This window comes from Salmo trutta, chromosome 6, assembly GCF_901001165.1.
Source record: "Salmo trutta chromosome 6, fSalTru1.1, whole genome shotgun sequence".
In the NCBI taxonomy this organism is placed as follows: domain Eukaryota; kingdom Metazoa; phylum Chordata; class Actinopteri; order Salmoniformes; family Salmonidae; genus Salmo; species Salmo trutta.
This window is the reverse complement of record NC_042962.1, coordinates 56,288,052-56,307,329: the sequence shown is the minus strand read 5'-3', so window position 1 is coordinate 56,307,329 and position 19,278 is coordinate 56,288,052. Positions and strand designations below refer to the sequence as shown.

The 19,278-nt window shown below is 51.7% G+C and overlaps 1 protein-coding gene across 1 annotated transcript in view; it reads right to left on the bottom strand.

Annotated features, from left to right (window-relative positions):
* bcor (BCL6 corepressor) overlaps nt 1–19,278 on the bottom strand; it is a gene marked incomplete in the record, with an annotated part of 55,911 nt that overhangs the window by 32,725 nt on the left and 3,908 nt on the right. The window contains 4 exon segments of the mRNA XM_029757131.1: nt 1,752–1,938; nt 2,552–2,608; nt 5,209–8,802; nt 10,073–10,155. Coding sequence (XP_029612991.1) covers nt 1,752–1,938; nt 2,552–2,608; nt 5,209–8,802; nt 10,073–10,075 — 3,841 coding nt within the window.

Sequence of the window (19,278 nt, the reverse complement as noted above, 5' to 3'; positions counted from 1 at the left end):
TCTCTCTCTCTCTCTCTCTCTCTCTCTCTCTCTCTCCTCTCTCTCTCTCTCCTCTCTCCTCCTCTCTCTCTCTCTCTCTCTCTCTCTCTCTCTCGTCTCTCCTCTCTCTCTCTCCTCTCTCTCTCTCTCCCTCTCTCTCTCTCTCTGTCTCTCTCTCTCTCTCTCTCTCTCTCTCTCTCTCTCTCTCTCTCTCTCTCTCTCTCTCTCTCTTCTCTCTCTCTCTCTCTCTCTCTCTCTCTCTCTCTCTCTCTCTCTCTCTCTCTCTCTCCCTCTCCTCTCCCTCTCCTCTCTCTCTCCCTCTCCCTCTCTCTCTCTCTCTCTCTCTGGCTGTACCCCAGGCCCTGGCTACATGCTGTGCTGCCTCACAGGGCCCTTGTACTGGCCCAGACAGGAATACCCCGCCCTGCTCTGCTCTGGGACACACACCCATCCCCCAGGTCCTGTCCTGCCAGCGCCCCAAATATCTCTCCATCTGGCAAACAGCATCATATGACTCACGCCACTCCGCTTGGCACGGCGCGCACCCCATAACGACAGCGTCTGCGCCATGGCAACACGCCACCAAAGGGGGGGTCACCATGGCAACGCGTGCCACTGCGTGTGATGTCCACTGGTTTCCAAAACATCCAGAGAGGAAGCTAGTTCACCCGTGCCGTGCACTGTGCCATAACAGCTATATGCCGTGCACTGTGCCATAACAGCTATATGCCGTGCACTGTGCCATAACAGCTATATGCCGTGCACTGTGCCATAACAGCTATATGCCGTGCACTGTGCCATAACAGCTATATGCCGTGCACTGTGCCATAACAGCTATATGCCGTGCACTGTGCCATAACAGCTATATGCCGTGCACTGTGCCATAACAGCTATATGCCGTGCACTGTGCCATAACAGCTATATGCCGTGCACTGTGCCATAACAGCTATATGCCGTGCACTGTGCCATAACAGCTATATGCCGTGCACTGTGCCATAACAGCTATATGCCGTGCACTGTGCCATAACAGCTATATGCCGTGCACTGTGCCATAACAGCTATATGCCGTGCACTATGCCATAACAGCTATATGCCGTGCACTGTGCCATAACAGCTATATGCCGTGCACTGTGCCATAACAGCTATATGCCGTGCACTGTGCCATAACAGCTATATGCCGTGCACTGTGCCATAACAGCTATATGCCGTGCACTGTGCCATAACAGCTATATGCCGTGCACTGTGCCATAACAGCTATATGCCGTGCACTGTGCCATAACAGCTATATGCCGTGCACTGTGCCATAACAGCTATAACACACAGCGTGTTGAAATATCTTCCTCTAATATATACATTCCTCTCCCACGCATTCTAATGGTGTGGCTTCATATGCAAAGCAGCTCCTGTTATGGAGGAAGGATAGGGAAGGGTTAAATATGAAGGCTGTTTTGTTACAATAGAGAGAGAAAAACCCCTCCGTCAGCCCTCATGAGGAAGGGAGAGAGAGGGGGAGGCTGGGCAGGTCGGGCGGATGTGTTTACCGCCCCGTATCCGCTGGTTACGAGCTGCTGCACCGTGTTACAGCTCTGGGGCTGTCCCTAGGCAGGGAGGAAGTACGCAGCAGCTCTTTGAGGTAGGTAGGAGTCTGTGTGTGTGTGTGTGTGTGTGTGTGTGTGTGTGTGTGTGTGTGTGAGAGAGAGACAGAGTGATCGTGTGTGTGTGTGTGTGTGTGTGTGTGTGTGTGTGTGGGGAGCGCTCCGGGTTCCTCTTACCGTCCTTCTCAGCCTCGTCTGTGAGGGCTGTGGCCCCTGGCCCCATTCTGGCTGGGCCTTGGCAGCACGCCCTGTCCTCTCCTCCATCCCCCTCTCTCCGCTCGTGCTGGCTGTCTGCCAAGTCCACCGCCGCCCCTCCTCCCTCCTTCTCCTTCAGTTCCAGCTCAGAGAAGCGCAGCATAGCACGCTACAGACACACACACACACACACACACAGTCATGAGACCGACCCTGCGCTGCTCTCTTTTTCTCTCTCCGCACGAGGCCTCTTTCCTTGCTCCTCTACTAAGGGTCTGCGTCCCCAAAGGCCAAAGTGACTTCCTTCCTCCTTCCCTTATTTCCTCCCTTTAGTTATCGTCTCCTTTCCGTCATTTGCACTGATGTGGATGCAAGAGCTGACAGGGTGAACGCCAGCCTCTGGACTGCTGTTTGTTATGTAGCCTTAACCGTCACCTGTCAACTTGTTGTGCGATCAGATCAGTGCAGATTGAGGAAGGAGAGGGAGCAAGGAAAGGAAGCCATTTTAGACTCTGTTGACTCTCTCTGTAGCCGTTCATGCTTTACAGTGAGGTCACCTCAACAACAGCTAACAACATTGACATCAATAAAACAGTTATGGTCTGGTAACAGTTCTCCATGCCCCTTGTCGATTTTTACTCCTGACTGGCTGTCTTTAACAGAAACACACAAAAACAACGACAGAAAAGCCTGATTCTTCTACTATGCTCCTGAAACCGCAAAAACCAAAATGAAAATAATAATTTGTCAAATTTTGGAATAAGAAGTGTAAATGAACTGACCTCACAGTAAGCAGCAGGTTGACTTAATTTACTGTCCTCTTGTGTTAAGCCTTCCATCTAAGTAATTGAATTAAACGGGTGCTCAATATTTTTGGCCAGTCATTTCAGTCATACAACTGTCATTTCAGTGATATAGAAAACAACTGACATTCATTGATATTAAAACCCATCCGATTAACATCACACAGTTATGCATATGAATTGATTTAATAAACAAGTCAGAGTAGCAAGGTAAACAGAAGTGTGAATTAAGCAGTAAGGCCCAAGTTGGTGTGGTATATGGTCAATATACCACGGCTCAGGGCTGTTCTTAAGCACGACGCAAGGCAGAGTGCCTGGATACAGTCCTTAGCCGTGGTATATTGGCCATTTACCACAAACCCCTGAGGTGCCTTATTGCTATTATAAACTGGTTACCAACATAATTAGAGCAGTAAAAATAAATGTTTTGCCATACCCGTGGTATACGGCTGTCAGCCAATCAGCATTCAGGGCTCAAACCACCCAATTTATAATAGCCTATAGATCATATTCAATACAACAGGGTTTCTGTCAGCCAAATGCCAATCTAGAAAGACATGAACACTGGAGCACACAATCTTGGGCGTCACAGAAACCTCCCTGTTGGGCTCCCATATAAGAACCATTAATTCAGCGGTAAATCAATGACCAGGCATCAAAGGCTGTGGCTGGGGAATAGGGCCGAGGCTGGGGTTGGAGAATGAGGCTGGGGAATAGGGCCGAGGCTGGGGTTGGAGAATGAGGCTGGGGAATAGGGCCGAGGCTGGGGTTGGAGAATGAGGCTGGGGAATAGGGCCGAGGCTGGGGTTGGAGAATGAGGCTGGGGAATAGGGCCGAGGCTGGGGTTGGAGAATGAGGCTGGGGAATAGGGCCGAGGCTGGGGTTGGAGAATGAGGCTGGGGAATAGGGCCGAGGCTGGGGTTGGAGAATGAGGCTGGGGAATAGGGCCGAGGCTGGGGTTGGCGAATGAGGCTGGGGAATAGGGCCGAGGCTGGCGAATGAGGCTGGGGAATAGGGCCGAGGCTGGGGAATGAGGCTGGGGAATAGGGCCGAGGCTGGGGAATGAGACTGGGGAATAGGGCCGAGGCTGGGGTTGGAGAATGAGGCTGGGGAATAGGGCCGAGGCTGGGGTTGGAGAATGAGGCTGGGGAATAGGGCCGGGGCTGGGGAATGAGGCTGGGGAATAGGGCCGGGGTTGGGGTATGAGGCTGGGGAATAGGGCCGGGGTTGGGGTATGAGGCTGGGGAATAGGGCTGGGGTTGGGGAATAGGGCTGGGGTTGGGGAATGAGGCTGGGGAATAGGGCTGGGGTTGGGGAATGAGGCTGGGGAATAGGGCTGGGGTTGGGGAATGAGGCTGGGGAATAGGGCTGGGGTTGGGGAATGAGACTGGGGAATAGGGCTGGGGTTGGGGAATGAGGCTGGGGAATAGGGCTGGGGTTGGGGAATGAGGCTGGGGAATAGGGCTGGGGTTGGGGAATGAGGCTGGGGAATAGGGCTGGGGTTGGGGAATGGGGCTGGGGAATAGGGCTGGGGTTGGGGAATGAGGCTGGGGAATAGGGCTGGGGTTGGGGAATGAGGCTGGGGAATAGGGCTGGGGTTGGGGAATGAGGCTGGGGAATAGGGCTGGGGTTGGGGCGAGCGCCGCTCTAGTTGCAGGGCTTTGTTGAGTCTGTTTAGCGGAGGCTGGGCTGCTAGCGGGCGCTAATCTCCACCGTCGGAGAAGGACTGGGAATTGGCCAGGATTCCACTAGAGCAGAGCTGAGAGAGCCAGGCTGTCTCTGCACCCCAGCGCTCAGCCAACAGCGCTAGGAGGAGGATGGGGGGGAGGGGGAGGGGAGGTTAACAGAGTATAATTTGAGGACAGAGGAGCCTTTTGGGGACTGGGAGAAGGGAGGGGGCTGGCTGCTCTACCTCTATCCCTCCCCTCCTTCACTACCATCTATCCCCCCATCCCCACGCCTCACCTGCAGGTTAACAATAGCCCGGGGCTTTAAGAGCCCGACAGGCCGCCATGGCACACACACGCTCAGAGGCACACACACACAGGCACACACACACACGCAGCCAGCAGCTTAGCTTCTGCCTGGCTGAGCAGCGCAGGAACACACACACACACACACACAGCGTGTTGTGTTCACTCGCTCTCTCTGCGAACTAAAACACCACCGCAGTGGAGGGCAGCTCCACGGGCTCATAGCGTGGGCGGGGGTGAGGGAGGGGGGAGACAGAGGGGAGGCAAGGCAACGGCCAACAGTAATTATACTGGAGCTTGTGGAGACGGGGCTTGGCAGGGCGGCTTATACAGAGCAGAGAGCTTCGTACTTCCAACTCCACTGTTCTCTATAGACCCCCGTCTCCTTTAGTTCTGCCCAGTGAAACCTGATTGGCTGAAATCTTAGAAAGACCCATCCTATCAGTCTTCCTCCCTTGTGGTCCCAACTGCTAAAACACCAGATGAAAGTCATCACCAAATCCACATCTAATCCCAAATCTTGATTTTCAATCAGGTGTGTTATTCCTGCGTTGGAACAAAAGCCAACACATACTGCCTCGCTGTAGGAACCAGGAAAGGACTATTGAGGATGTTTTTAAAGACTTTAAAAGGGTTAGGTATGTATGTGTTCTGGGAGATTACCTGCAGCGCCCGCTGCTCTCTGCTCAGCTTGCTGGAGTCGGCGTACAGCTCGGTGGTGACACACTTGATGCGGTCACCAACGTAGCCAGAGGAGTTAGCGATGCGCTTGGCCAGGCTGGACCTCCTGGCCCTGGGGCAGCCTTGGTCGTCGTACTCCTCACCCTCGTGGGACTCTGTGTCCGTGTGCATGTCCTTGTCCAGGTCCGAGTAGTGGTCCATGGTCCTTTCATTCCTAAACCCAGATTCGTTCAAGGTGTGTTCCCTAGGAGAATGGTCTGCGGAGGTGTGGTCCTCGCAAGAGCGGTCCCTACATGTACGATCCACACGTTTACGGTCCCAAGAGCTGTGGTCCTTAAAAGTACAGTCCTCACGCGTATGGTCCCAGGAACTGCGGTCCCCAGAACTATGGTCCACAGAGGTGGGGTCCTCAAAAGTACAGTCCCTGCTCTTAAAGCCCTCTAAAGATTGGTCTCTACGGTCCCAAGAGGTGCGGTCTCCAGAAGTCCTTGCGCAGCGAAGGGTCTGCTCCTCTGGCAGGTCAGAGATGGGGCTGCTCCCTGCAGGGCTGGGGCTGTCCTCCTCACGTCTGGGGAAAGGGCAGGGGGAGAGGGAGGGGGGAGAGGGACGGAGGGAGGAAGGGTGGAAGCCCAGCCACAGCTGGCTGCGTTGCTGCTGCTCTGCCTGCCTGTGGGCCTGGCCTGGCCTGAGTTCAACAGCCTGGCCGGTACGGAGCATGTGCTGGAGCTCTGCCTCTCTCCCCTCGTTTCTCCCGATACTCCCACTACCCACAGGTTTGGAGGGGTCTCCTCTCTTAGCACATGGAGAGACAGCTTTGGTCAGGGGAGAGTCGCTGTCCCCATCGTCTTGGATTAAGTCGATACAGACCATCTCCTCTCTAGCTCCCGTCAGGGGCTTGTGGTTGAAGCTCTTTGAGCCCAGACCTGTGGACCTGTCGGTCTCTCTGTCCCCCCTGCGGGTGTGTTTAGTGTCTGAGGCCTGGGTCTGGCTCTTGTAGGCCGGGGCAGAGTCCTCGTGGTGCTGCCAAACATTCTCCTTGGGCCTGGACCTGAGCTCCTGCAGCCGCTCGCTGGTCTTGAGGTCCAGGCCTGTGTGGGGGGAGGACATGAGGGGGTGGACCATCTCCTGGGAGTCATGGAAGGTCAGGTAGTCCCCGTGGCTGGGGGGTATGCCGTACGGGAGGCCGTGCTTGGGGGGCAAGCGGGGTGGGTACAGGCTGCTGCTGCCCAGCAGAACAGGGTGGGGGTACACTGGGCCTTTGCCTGGCATGGGCATGTGGGGCAGGGACATGCTCTCCTGGACCGAGTAGGGCAGGTATCTGTTAGCGTAGGCTAGGCTAGGGGGCAGATAGCCGTCACTCTGGGGGAGGTAGAGGTGGCTGGGGGGGTGGCCGGACGGATGGCTGTTGTCTAAGTGGGGCGGCTGCTGGGGTTTGAAGGGCATCTCCTGAGCCTCTGGTTTCTTGAGGGGTTTCAATGGCTTCCCAGAAGAGGGATGGCTGCCCACTCTGTTGGAAGAAGGGGCTGTCTCAGAGTAGTTGGGGGAGGATCTTGGCCAATCACCGTTGACCTTGGGAGAGGGGGAGGCAGAGGACGGTCGGCTCCCAGAAGGAGCTACCACAGCTGGGGCATGGCTGGGGACGACAGCCCCATCGACCTCACCTATCCTGGGACAGGAAGAGCTTCGCTGCTGGGGCGAAGAAAGTTTCTCCAGGTTTTTATGTTTGATGACGGAGGGGTCTTTGTTGTGGTTGGCGTCTGAGCTGGAGCTGTCATGGACCGGGGTCGGGCTGGGCACCACCCAGGAGGAGCGTAAAGTGCTAATGATCTCAGGCCTCTCAGGGGTTTTGGAGGAAGCCCCTGACGGGGAGAGGGTCTCTTTGAGGAGCTCCCGGCTGGGGGGTAAGCCGTATCGAGCCGCGGGCGAGTAGCCCAGCTTAGCCAAGGCCTCTAGTTTTGGGGGGAATCCGTTGGGGGAGCCTTCCAGCTCCAGGATTTTGGCTGACAGATCCAGAGGCTTGTCCGCAGGGTCTTTGGCAGGAGCCTGTAGTACTGCTGGTCTATCAGAGGACAAAGTCTTTAAAGGGGACTGGCTCCGCTTCCTTTCCCCATTCCTCTCCACATTCCTGTGCTCTGAGCTGCTGCCCTGCTCTTTGGGTTTGGCTTTGTGGGTGTTGCTGCCGGACCGCACCGGGGAGCGGTGCTCAGAGGCCATGCTGCTCATGTAGAAAGGATGGGACACCGACGGGGAGGAAGAGGTGGTGGAGGTGGAGCAGGGGGGGCTTCTGAACAGTGACTTCTGGATGTCCAAAGTGCTGTTGTCTATGAGAGGAGAGGGGGGAGGGACTGAGGTCTGGGGAGGGTGGGGGGCTGTGCGGGAGGACTGCATTATAAGTGCTTGGGTGGAGTCCACTGGTAGGCTGCTGCTAATGCCAGTCCCAGCACTACTACTGCTGCTACTACTGGTAATACTGCTACTGTTGTGAATGCTGCTGCTGCCAGAGCTCTTACTAGAGGAAGTCCGGCTGGGCTTACTACTGCTGCTGTTGTTGTGCTGCCTGTCAATATGGGACTGGGGTTGGGACTGGCACTGCCTGTCTCTACTATGTGACTGGTGATGGGGTTGGGACTGGGGCTGCCTGTCACTGTGTGACTGGTGATGGGGTTGGGACTGGGGCTGCCTGTCACTATGTGACTGGTGATGGGGTTGGGACTGGGGCTGCCTGTCACTATGTGACTGGTGATGGGGTTGGGACTGGGGCTGCCTGTCACTATGTGACTGGTGATGGGGCTGGGGCTGCCTGTCACTATGTGACTGGTGATGGGGTTGGGACTGCTGGTGGGCCTGGTGCTGCTGGTGAAGCTGGGACCCGTAGGGGGAGGACTCGTGGTGGATCCGGGGCCCCAGGCCCTGCATCGGGGAGAGGGTGTTGGGGACCACCGTGGCCATGGGGATCCTCATAGGAGGGGCCAGGGGGGAGGAGATGGGGGCCGGGGGGTACGGGGGCATGTAGAAGAGGCGCTCTGCCCCAGCAGCGGTACCCCCCGCCCCTCCACACAGGGACTGGTAGGCCAGGTGCTGGGGCAGGTAGGGTGAGGGCTGGGACAGGAACGAGGCCTTGTACATGTTGAGGGCTGCGTATTTGGAGGAGTCCAGGAAGGGGTACAGTCCGGGGTCAGCGTACGGGTTTACTGCCCAGGGCAGTCGCAGGAAGCCGTTGCTGCCGTTGAGGCCCAGCTCAGAGGGTTTATCTCCAGGCCCCACACGCCGCTCCATCCCCAGGCCCTCCCCTCCTCCACCAGGCCTCTGCAACCCGGGGGGAGAGCTCTTATACAGACCCACGTAACCGTTACCAGGCTTCCTGCCGTCCAAGGTCAACCCTTCGGGTTTGTAGACAAGGTCGTAGCCCAGAGGCAAGGAGGAGACCCCCTCCCTGGCTTTTTCGGAGGCGGACAGGGTGCGGATGCCCGGGTAGACCATCCCTCCGTGGACGCGGAGGCTCTCCCTCATCAGGCTGCTACGGTCCATGCCCAGGGCAGCTAGCGGGTTCATTCTGCAAGCAGCACTCGCATCCACCTGCAACAAGACAACACACAACGCCAAGGAGAGGGATGAGACTCTGAGCCTTATAGCACTAAAGGGATGATATTCTCATTTATACACATTTATGGTTTCTCAGTATACTGTGGAATCCTATTAGACAAGCTCTTGTGATCTTACATTAGAGAATATTAAAGTGAATTAACTCTCTTTTGGAAATATAATAAGTAGAATTTCCCCTCAATAAAAACAGATCCACTATCAACTTTTAAAGCTGTAGTAAGACCCTCTTAAACAGTTAACACAAATCAAGAGACCACTAGCCAGAGACGTGGGTATATTTTGTAGAATTTCCATTAGGAGCACATTAGTAATACATCTCCATTAATCAAGCACGGGGGGATTCATTTAACAGAGAGCTCCATTTTAAAATGCCCTGTCTCCATACTGTAACCACAACACTTAAGAACACGTCTCCGGACACAGTCTACAACAAGGGAAAGTCAAGGTCATTGGAGAGCGCCACACAAGCAGCAGAATATGGAGCCGTGCTTTGCAAATGGCACCTTATTCCCTATTTAGAGCACTACTCTGGTCAAAAGTAGTGCACTATATAGGGAATATGGTGCCATTTGGGACGAATGCTTGCTCTATCTGGCTCTTGTAAGAGGGAAGCTGCAGCTGATTCCTAACAGGGGAAGAGAAGCCTTTGAGGCAGCCAGGCAAACGACATGTATCAGTCTGATCCATCATCACTAGCAGGGGGATTCATGTCTACCTGGATTGCTGATGTACCGCTACAGTAGACCAGCCCTCTGTTCTACTCCCACAGACCAAACCATACCTGGGTTCAAACAGTATTTGTTTTTATTCAAATTCTTCAGCTGCACTTGATTGAGCCTGCCTGGCGCAATGGCACCAATGAAATCGTCCCAAAAGTGCACATTTTCGCCCAACTCGTACTGCAAGGCAGGCTCAATCAAACACTTAAAGTATTTGAGAGATAGCAAAATACTATTTGGACCCGGGTCTGCCTGCCACTGAGCAAGTCCATGACAGAGTAGAGTACTGATGCCAGGAAGGGGATTAATTGAGTTTCCTGCCTGTCCACGGTACGATACGGGGGCGGCTGTTTGATTCATCTATTGGATCAACTGCAGGACCCATTTAGAAACGATACCAGGCAGCCCAGTGGAGGAGTACCTACACCACAGTAATCCTACATCCAAATGAAAACCAAAGCCCTTGTGGAGGGCTCTTCCAGGTCTGCCATACATTACAGAGAGGGCTTTATATCGTAGCTTACCATGCTTTGTGTGATGTGGTGGTTCCTGGATGGTTAGGTCCACATGGGTAGTCTGCCTCCCACCATCCCTCACTGGTACAATCCTGTCAAGACAAAGAACAAATGTGTGTTACCATCAATCAATCAATCAAATTTATAAAACCTTTTTACATCAGCAGATGTCACAAAGTGCTTATACAGAAACCCAGCCTACAACCCCAAACAGCAAGCAATGCAGAAAAGCAGTGGCTGGGAAAAAGTGCTTAGAAAGGCAGGAACCTAGAGAGCGCAAGACTGAGTCAAAACAGCAGGTGACAAGGTAGCACGTCGGGTGAACTGGTCAGGGATCCTCTTAGAAAAAAAAGACAACTATCGGAACTAAGACTACAAATAATTGATGTTGGCACAAGATGGAGGGAAAGTTGGAGCATAACTAACTAAATTAGTTAACAAAAATGTACGCTTAATCTAGTAAAAACTAATGTATTATACAAGAGACAAAATTCGCTAATTCTACAGCACAACGGCAGAGTCATGTCTTCAGTGTAAACCAGCTCTAATGATGACTCAGTAATCCATCCAACCGAGAGAGAGGAGGAGGAAACCGAGAGAGAGGAGGAGGAAACCGAGAGAGAGGAGGAGGAAACCGAGAGAGAGGAGGAGGAAACCGAGAGAGAGGGGGAGGAAACCGAGAGAGAGGGGGAGGAAACCGAGAGAGAGGAGGAGGAAACCGAGAGAGAGGAGGAGGAAACCGAGAGAGAGGAGGAGGAAACCGGGAGAGAGGAGGAGGAAACCGGGAGAGGAAGAGGAAACCGGGAGAGAAGGAGGAGGGAAACCGGGAGAGGAAGAGGAAACCGGGAGAGAAGGAGGAGGAAACCGGGAGAGGAAGGAGGAGGAAACCGGGAGAGAAGGAGGAGGAAACCGGGAGAGAAGGAGGAGGAAACCGGGAGAGAGGAGGAGGAAACCGGGAGAGAAGGAGGAGGAAACCGGGAGAGAAGGAGGAGGAAACCGAGAGAGAAGGAGGAGGAAACCGAGAGAGAAGGAGGAGGAAACCGAGAGAGAAGGAGGAGGAAACCGGGAGAGAAGGAGGAGGAAACCGAGAGAGAAGGAGGAGGAAACCGAGAGAGAAGGAGGAGGAAACCGAGAGAGAAGGAGGAGGAAACCGAGAGAGAAGGAGGAGGAAACCGGGAGAGAAGGAGGAGGAAACCGGGAGAGAGGAGGAGGAAACCGGGAGAGAGGAGGAGGAAACCGGGAGAGAGGAGGAAGGAAACCGGGAGAGAGGAGGAGGAAACCGGGAGAGAGGAGGAGGAAACCGGGAGAGAGGAGGAGGAAACCGGGAGGAGAGAGGGGAGGAGGAAACCGGGAGAGAGGAGGAGGAAACCGGGAGAGAGGAGGAGGAAACCGAGAGAGAGGAGGAAACTGGGAGAGAAAGAGGAGGAAACCGGGAGAGAAGAGGAGGAAACCGGGAGAGAGGAGGAGTAAACCGAGAGAGAGGAGGAGGAAACCGCGAGAGAGGAGGAGGAAACCGCGCGAGAGAGGAAGAGGAAACCGCGAGAGAGAGGAAGAGGAAACCGCGAGAGAGAGGAAGAGGAAACCGCGAGAGAGGAGGAGGAAACCGAGAGAGAGGAGGAGGAAACCGAGAGAGAGGAGGAGGAGGAAACCGAGAGAGAGGAGGAGGGGGAAACCGAGAGAGAGGAGGAGGGGGAAACCGGGAGAGAAGAGGAGGAGGAAAGCGAGAGAGAGGAGGAGGAAACCGAGAGAGAGGAGGAGGAAACCGGGAGAGAAGAGGAGGAAACCGGGAGAGAGGAGGAGTAAACCGAGCGAGAGGAGGAGTAAACCGAGAGAGAGGAGGAGGAAACCGCGCGAGAGAGGAAGAGGAAACCGCGAGAGAGAGGAAGAGGAAACCGCGAGAGAGAGGAAGAGGAAACCGCGAGAGAGGAGGAGGAAACCGAGAGAGAGGAGGAGGAGGAAACCGAGAGAGAGGAGGAGGGGGAAACCGAGAGAGAGGAGGAGGGGGAAACCGGGAGAGAAGAGGAGGAGGAAAGCGAGAGAGAGGAGGAGGAAACCGAGAGAGAGGAGGAGGAAACCGAGAGAGAGGAGGAGGAAACCGCGAGAGAGAGGAAGAGGAAACCGCGAGAGAGAGGAAGAGGAAACCGCGAGAGAGAGGAAGAGGAAACCGCGAGAGAGAGGAAGAGGAAACCGCGAGAGAGGAGGAGGAAACCGGGAGAGAGGAGGAGGAAACCGAGAGAGAGGAGGAGGAGGAAACCGGGAGAGAGGAGGAGGAGGAAACCGAGAGAGAGGAGGAGGAAACCGAGAGAGAGGAGGAAGAAACCGGGAGAGAGGAGGAGGAAACCGGGAGAGAGGAGGAGGAAACCGGGAGAGAGGAGGAGGAAACCGGGAGAGAGGGAGGAGGAAACCGGGAGAGAGGAGGAAGAAACCGAGAGAGAGGGAGGAGGAAACCGAGAGAGAGGAGGAAGAAACCGAGAGAGGAGGAAGAAACCGAGAGAGGAGGAAGAAACCGAGAGAGGAGGAAGAAACCGAGAGAGGAGGAAGAAACCGAGAGAGAGGAGGAGGAAACCGAGAGAGAGGAGGAGGAAACCGAGAGAGGAGGAGGATTTCATTGCCACAGGCAGAATTTCTTGGACTAATCAAATCTTGGCAAATGTAATGCATCTATGGTATAGCAATTTGACATTTCCGTTTTGGATCAAGGAGCCAGAGCAATAATAACAAATGCCTCCTCTCAGCTCGTCTCCTAGGCAGATCATAACTCGTAATCCAACGGCCCCAATGGCTGTCACCTGTCACAGGGAAATGTTTCAGCGCTCGCTGCGCTCTGACAAAGATGCAATCACCTCGCTGCCTCACCTGGGCTTTCCAGCCACACGGCTTGCTGCCTCACCTGGGCTTTCCAGCCACACGGCTTGCTGCCTCACCTGGGCTTTCCAGCCACACGGCTTGCTGCCTCACCTGGGCTTTCCAGCCACACGGCTTGCTGCCTCACCTGGGCTTTACAGCCACACGGCTTGGCTGTGACATAAAAAGGAGAGGTGGCCTTTGGCAGGAGATGACATACACAAACACACACCAGACGCATGCCATACACACACACACACACACAGTCACCCGCTATTGATGGGTTTACAGACGTGGGATTTCAATAATGCAGGCCTGCCCTTATCTCCAGCCATTGGAGGAGGGGGGCGAGAGTGGCCATTTTCATCCATCAAACTGTCCCCACCTCACGCTTCCTCCACGCTCACCTCTGGCTAGCTGCTTTCGTAATTTGCATAGCAACATTGTAGCTATGAAGCAACATTACCATTGCCAAGCAACCTGAACAAAGAAATGGGGCAAAAACAACGTGTCGAGGGGACGTCCAACGTTTTAGATGTATGCAAAATCCCACCTGTGGATTGGGGGCATATTCTGGTGGAATGAAAGTCTCCATAGAAAGTTCCATTTCATCACTTCAGGTGACAATCAACAATGTAAAGGATGGAAGTATGTGCACAACCTAGATACTGCAGTAGCAATATATACATATATATACACACACACAGAGAGAGTACCAGTCAGTAGCAATATATACATACACACACACAGAGAGTACCAGTCAGTCGAAATATATACATATATACACACAGAGAGAGTACCAGTCAGTAGAAATATATATGAATGCCATTTAGCAGACACTTTCATCCAAAGAAACTTTTTTTTAAATGTTATTTAACCTTTATTTAACTAGGCGAGTCAGTTTACCCCGGCCAAACCCGGACAACGCTGGGCCAATTGTGCGCTGCCCTATGGGACTCCCAATCACGGCCCATGCTCGACCAACGGAGCTACATAGGACCATGCTCTACCAACCGAGCTACATAGGCCCATGCTCTACCAACCGAGCTACATAGGCCCATGCTCTACCAACCGAGCTACATAGGCCCATGCTCTACCAACCGAGCTACATAGGCCCATGCTCTACCAACCGAGCTACATAGGCCCATGCTCTACCAACCGAGCTACATAGGCCCATGCTCTACCAACTGAGCTACATAGGCCCATGCTCTACCAACTGAGCTACATAGGCCCATGCTCTACCAACTGAGCTACATAGGCCCATGCTCTACCAACTGAGCTACATAGGCCCATGCTCTACCAACGGAGCTACATAGGCCCATGCTCTACCAACGGAGCTACATAGGCCCATGCTCTACCAACTGAGCTACATAGGCCCATGCTCTACCAACTGAGCTACATAGGCCCATGCTCTACCAACTGAGCTACATAGGCCCATGCTCTACCAACTGAGCTACATAGGCCCATGCTCTACCAACTGAGCTACAGAGGCCCATGCTCTACCAACGGAGCTACAGAGGCCCATGCTCTACCAACGGAGCTACAGAGGCCCATGCTCTACCAACGGAGCTACAGAGGCCCATGCTCTACCAACGGAGCTACAGAGGCCCATGCTCTACCAACGGAGCTACATAGGCCCATGCTCTACCAACGGAGCTACAGAGGCCCATGCTCTACCAACGGAGCTACATAGGCCCATGCTCTACCAACGGAGCTACATAGGCCCATGCTCTACCAACGGAGCTACAGAGGCCCATGCTCTACCAACGGAGCTACAGAGGCCCATGCTCTACCAACGGAGCTACAGAGGCCCATGCTCTACCAACGGAGCTACAGAGGCCCATGCTCTACCAACGGAGCTACAGAGGCCCATGCTCTACCAACGGAGCTACAGAGGACCATGCTCTACCAACGGAGCTACAGAGGACCATGCTCTACCAACGGAGCTACAGAGGACCATGCTCTACCAACTGAGCTACATAGGACCATGCTCTACCAACTGAGCTACATAGGACCATGCTCTACCAACTGAGCTACATAGGACCATGCTCTACCAACTGAGCTACATAGGACCATGCTCTACCAACTGAGCTACATAGGACCATGCTCTACCAACTGAGCTACATAGGACCATGCTCTACCAACTGAGCTACATAGGACCATGCTCTACCAACTGAGCTACATAGGACCATGCTCTACCAACTGAGCTACATAGGAACATAGAAGACAAATACCTGTCTTTTGAACAGAATACATTATTATAATGTAGTGTAATAACAGTCCTATAAACAGTAGCACATTCAAATGTGCACACTCTGGACCTCAGATCACACACAACATTGGAATTGTCCAGGCATGGTCCTATGGTCTCGCATCACTCCTACAACCAAATCCCTCACCTATTGCCTATAGACTTCACATGCACTACAACCATTAAATCATTTCCAGTTCTGCTCAAGGAGGAGTCTATAGCGCAGAGAGAGGAACAACAGTTCAGTCACGTTCTCCACATTCATTCTCCACACCCTCCATGACCCTAGCTTTCAGTCAGCCGACAGGGAGGGAGGAGGGGAGGAAGGGAGTGGAGAGATTAACCCATTTCGTGCACCCCTCCCCCTTGCCCAGGATAAACAAACTCTGCTCTCTATCAACGGCATGTGCTGTTGAATAGGCAGAAGGAGACTTAGTTTATTTCTAGAGCAAAAACAGGGTTTTATTTTGTATTGTTCTGATTCACAGAACTGCTTTTATAGGCTATGGAGGAAACCTATTAGTCAGACAAGGGGTGTCATGTACCCCAAAAATCTGAGGGGGTACAAAGTACATGAGGATGGCTGGGGGTGGTCCGGAGGGGGACTAGCCCGTGTCTGTAAATTGTTTAATTTTACAAACACCTAGAATTAATCATATGTAAAAATATATATTTTTTATATACACACACTAACAATCAAATGTTATGACACCTTCAAGGTTCTTTATTTTTACTATTTTCTACATTGTAGAATAATAGTGAAGACATCAAAACTATGAAATAGCACATGGAATCATGAAGTAAGCAAAAAAGGTTAAACAAATGAAAATATATTTTAGATTTTAGATTCTTCAAAGTAGCCAGTCTGTCTTTATGACAGCTTTGCATCCTCTCAACCAGCTTCATGAGGTAGTCACCTGGAATGCATTTCAATTAACAGGTATGCCTTATTAAACGTTAATTTGTGAAATTTATTTCCTTCTTAATGCATTGGAGCCAATCAGTTGTGTTGTGACAAGGTAGGGGTGGTATACAGAAGATAGCCCTATTTGGTAAAAGAGCAAGTCCATATTATGGCAAGAACAGCTCAAATAAGCAAAGAGAAATGACAGTCCATTGTTACTTTAAGGCATGAAGGTCAGTCAATGCGGAAAATGTCAAGAAGCTAGAACGTTTCTTCAAGTGCAGTCACAAAAACCATCAAGCGTTATGATGTAACTGGCTCTCATGAGGACCGCTAGAGGAAAGGAAGACACAGAGTTTCCTCTGCTGCAGAGGATAAGTTCATTAGAGTTTACCAGCCTCAGAAATTGCCACCCAAAAAAATGCTTCACAGAGTTCAAGGAACAGACACATCTCAACATCAACTGTTCAGAGGAGACTGTGTGAATCAGGCCTTCATGGTCAAATTGCTGCAAAGAAACCACTACTAAAGGGCACCAATAAGAAGAAGAGACGTGCTTTGGCCAATAAACACGAACAATGGACATTAGACTGGTGGAAATCTGTCCTTTGGTCTGATGAGTCCAAATTTGAGATTTTTGGTTGCAACCACCGTGTGTTTGTGAGACGCAGAGTAGGTGAACGGATTATCTCTGCATGTGTAGTTCCCACCGTGAAGCATGGAGGAGGAGGTGTGATGGTGTGTGGGTGCTTTGCTGGTGACACTGTCGTTGATTTATTTAGAATTCGAGGCACACTTAACCAGCATGTCTACTACAGCATTCTGCAGCGATACGCCATCCCATCGGGTTTGTGCATAGTGGGACAGGACAATGACCCCACACACCTCCAGGCTCTGTAATGGCTATTTGACCAAGAAGGAGAGTGATGGAGTGCTGCATCAGATGACCTGGCCTCCACAATCACCCAACCTCAACACAACTGAGATGATTTGGGATGAGTTGGACTGCATAGTGAAGGAAAAGAAGCCAACCGCTCAGCATGTGGAACTCCTTCAAGACTGTTGAAAAGAAAAAGCATTCCAGGTGAAGCTGGTTGAGAGAATGCCAAGATTGTGCAAAGCTGTCATCAAGGCAAAGGGTGGCTACTTTGAAGAATCTCAAAAACAAAATATATTTTGATTTGTTCAACACTTTTTTGGTTACTACATGATTCCATACATGTTATTTCATAGTTTTGATGTCTTCACTATTATTCTACAATGTAGAAAATAGTACAAATTAAGAAAAACCCTTGAATGAGTAGGTGAGTCCAAACTTTTGATGGGTACTAATATATATATATATATATTAGTACCTATGTGTGTGTGTGTGCATATCTAGCCATACCTCTTGAGCTGTCTGACTGGTGTTTATTTTTTTACAGAAAATGAAGCGGGCTCTATTATTGGTGTGACACAAATGGCCAGAAATGAACTCATGTTTTTTTATTTAATCCAGTTAAAATGCAAAGTGCCAGCTGAGCCATTTGTTGTTTTGGCCTTGCTTCCATTTATCTTTCACATTTGGAGTCCCTCCCCCCCTCTATCTCTATTTTGGCTCCAATTCTCATGACGCTTGGATGCCCTAGCAGCGCCCCAGACAAAGCAGCCTGTAGTCTGGTTTTGTTTCGTGCGACTCGCCCCAGCCCGCCTGTGCTCCTTAACCACAGATATTTGATAAGCCTGTTACGAAACAACTTCCCCCCCTTCGTCACACAGAACAGAGGTCTCTCGTGCAATGTTCTTCCCGAAGAGGTTCGCAGCCAAGGGAATTGTCCCACTCACTCACCGCAATGTGAGACGTCATTAATCTGTCATTTACATTTCAATATAACATTTATATTTGTGACATTGGCCAATGCACACATTTGTGTGATTGTCTAGGCATACTGCATTATGGAAATATAATATTATATTTACTAACATTAACATAATTGAATTCATTAATAAAATTACTAAATAAAATGGATTAGTTGTATTCCGATTGATGAATCATTTTCCGGGGGAACGGGCGTGTCCAGACTTCAGATTACAACCATGGATGCGTTGGGCGCGCCATTATTCGAACAGATAAAACCTTGCTGGTCAGAAAAACAAGTCCCCTTATGCGCAATCATTTAATGGTCGTGTTATTTCGTTTCCTGTAAGCAATTCAATGTGAAACCAAACCATTGCGCTCTCCCTCACTCCTTCTGGAAGTTGACGGCTTTGTTTGTTGGTGCATAAAACCAATCCAAAATAATACGGCCCTAAGCCTATCCAAAAAGTAGTTCAAAGGGTCTTACTTCATTTTACAGTTTTTATTGCTTTTTATTGCATCAGGGGATCAGCCTACACAGACACGTTTCGGCTACGACAGTGTCAGGATTTAGAAAACACCGCTGGCTGCAGGCATGGTGGTGGTTTTACAATGTGGATTCGCCTAACAAATTCATCAATAACGTAAACATGTAGGCTAGACTTTATCCAAAGACCTATGATATTTGTAGGCTATAGGCCTAGGATAGGACGAGCACCCAACAGAGATCATGCGACCTGTACGACATGCAGTCTAATTGTAGTTTATATTACAGAATCATAGACGTGTCATTCTAAGCACGGCGTGACAAATTCTAAAATCAATGGGTGGAAAGCAGAAACAGCCAGCCAGCCAAACACCACGGAAGTGTCCCTCACTTGACCTAAAACTTGGCTGCTCCAATTCGACGGGCCCCGGGTCCATTTAAATAAAATACGTGCCCCTAGTGTAAGGTACCTCGGGGCTGTTATCCTTTCTACTTAGGTGCATTCTGGCTGCTGGTGAGAACGACGCGTAAAGAAAACAATGTGTGGGCGTCAGGAGGCGTCCTTTTACGAGAGAGCGCAGAGAACCGTGCACACAGAGCTCCTGCTGCGGCACAAAAGCGCTCTGAAGCGGAGAGAAGAGCTCTCCTGTTTCGGGACCGCCGTCCCTGGGGAGACTCGCCTTGTAGAGGAAAAGCTTCAATCAAACTGTGACATCTCCAGCGGGAGTCGACTAAGCAATTCTCTCTCTACAGCTCACTGCAGCGCCGTGGGTTTATTTTCCTTCACAAGCGTTTCCACTGATTGTGTCAAACTCGAAAAATAGCGGACCTATATCCTATTAATATATTCGGCATATGTTAGAAGTAGCCTATAGGCCTACAGTCAGAGAAA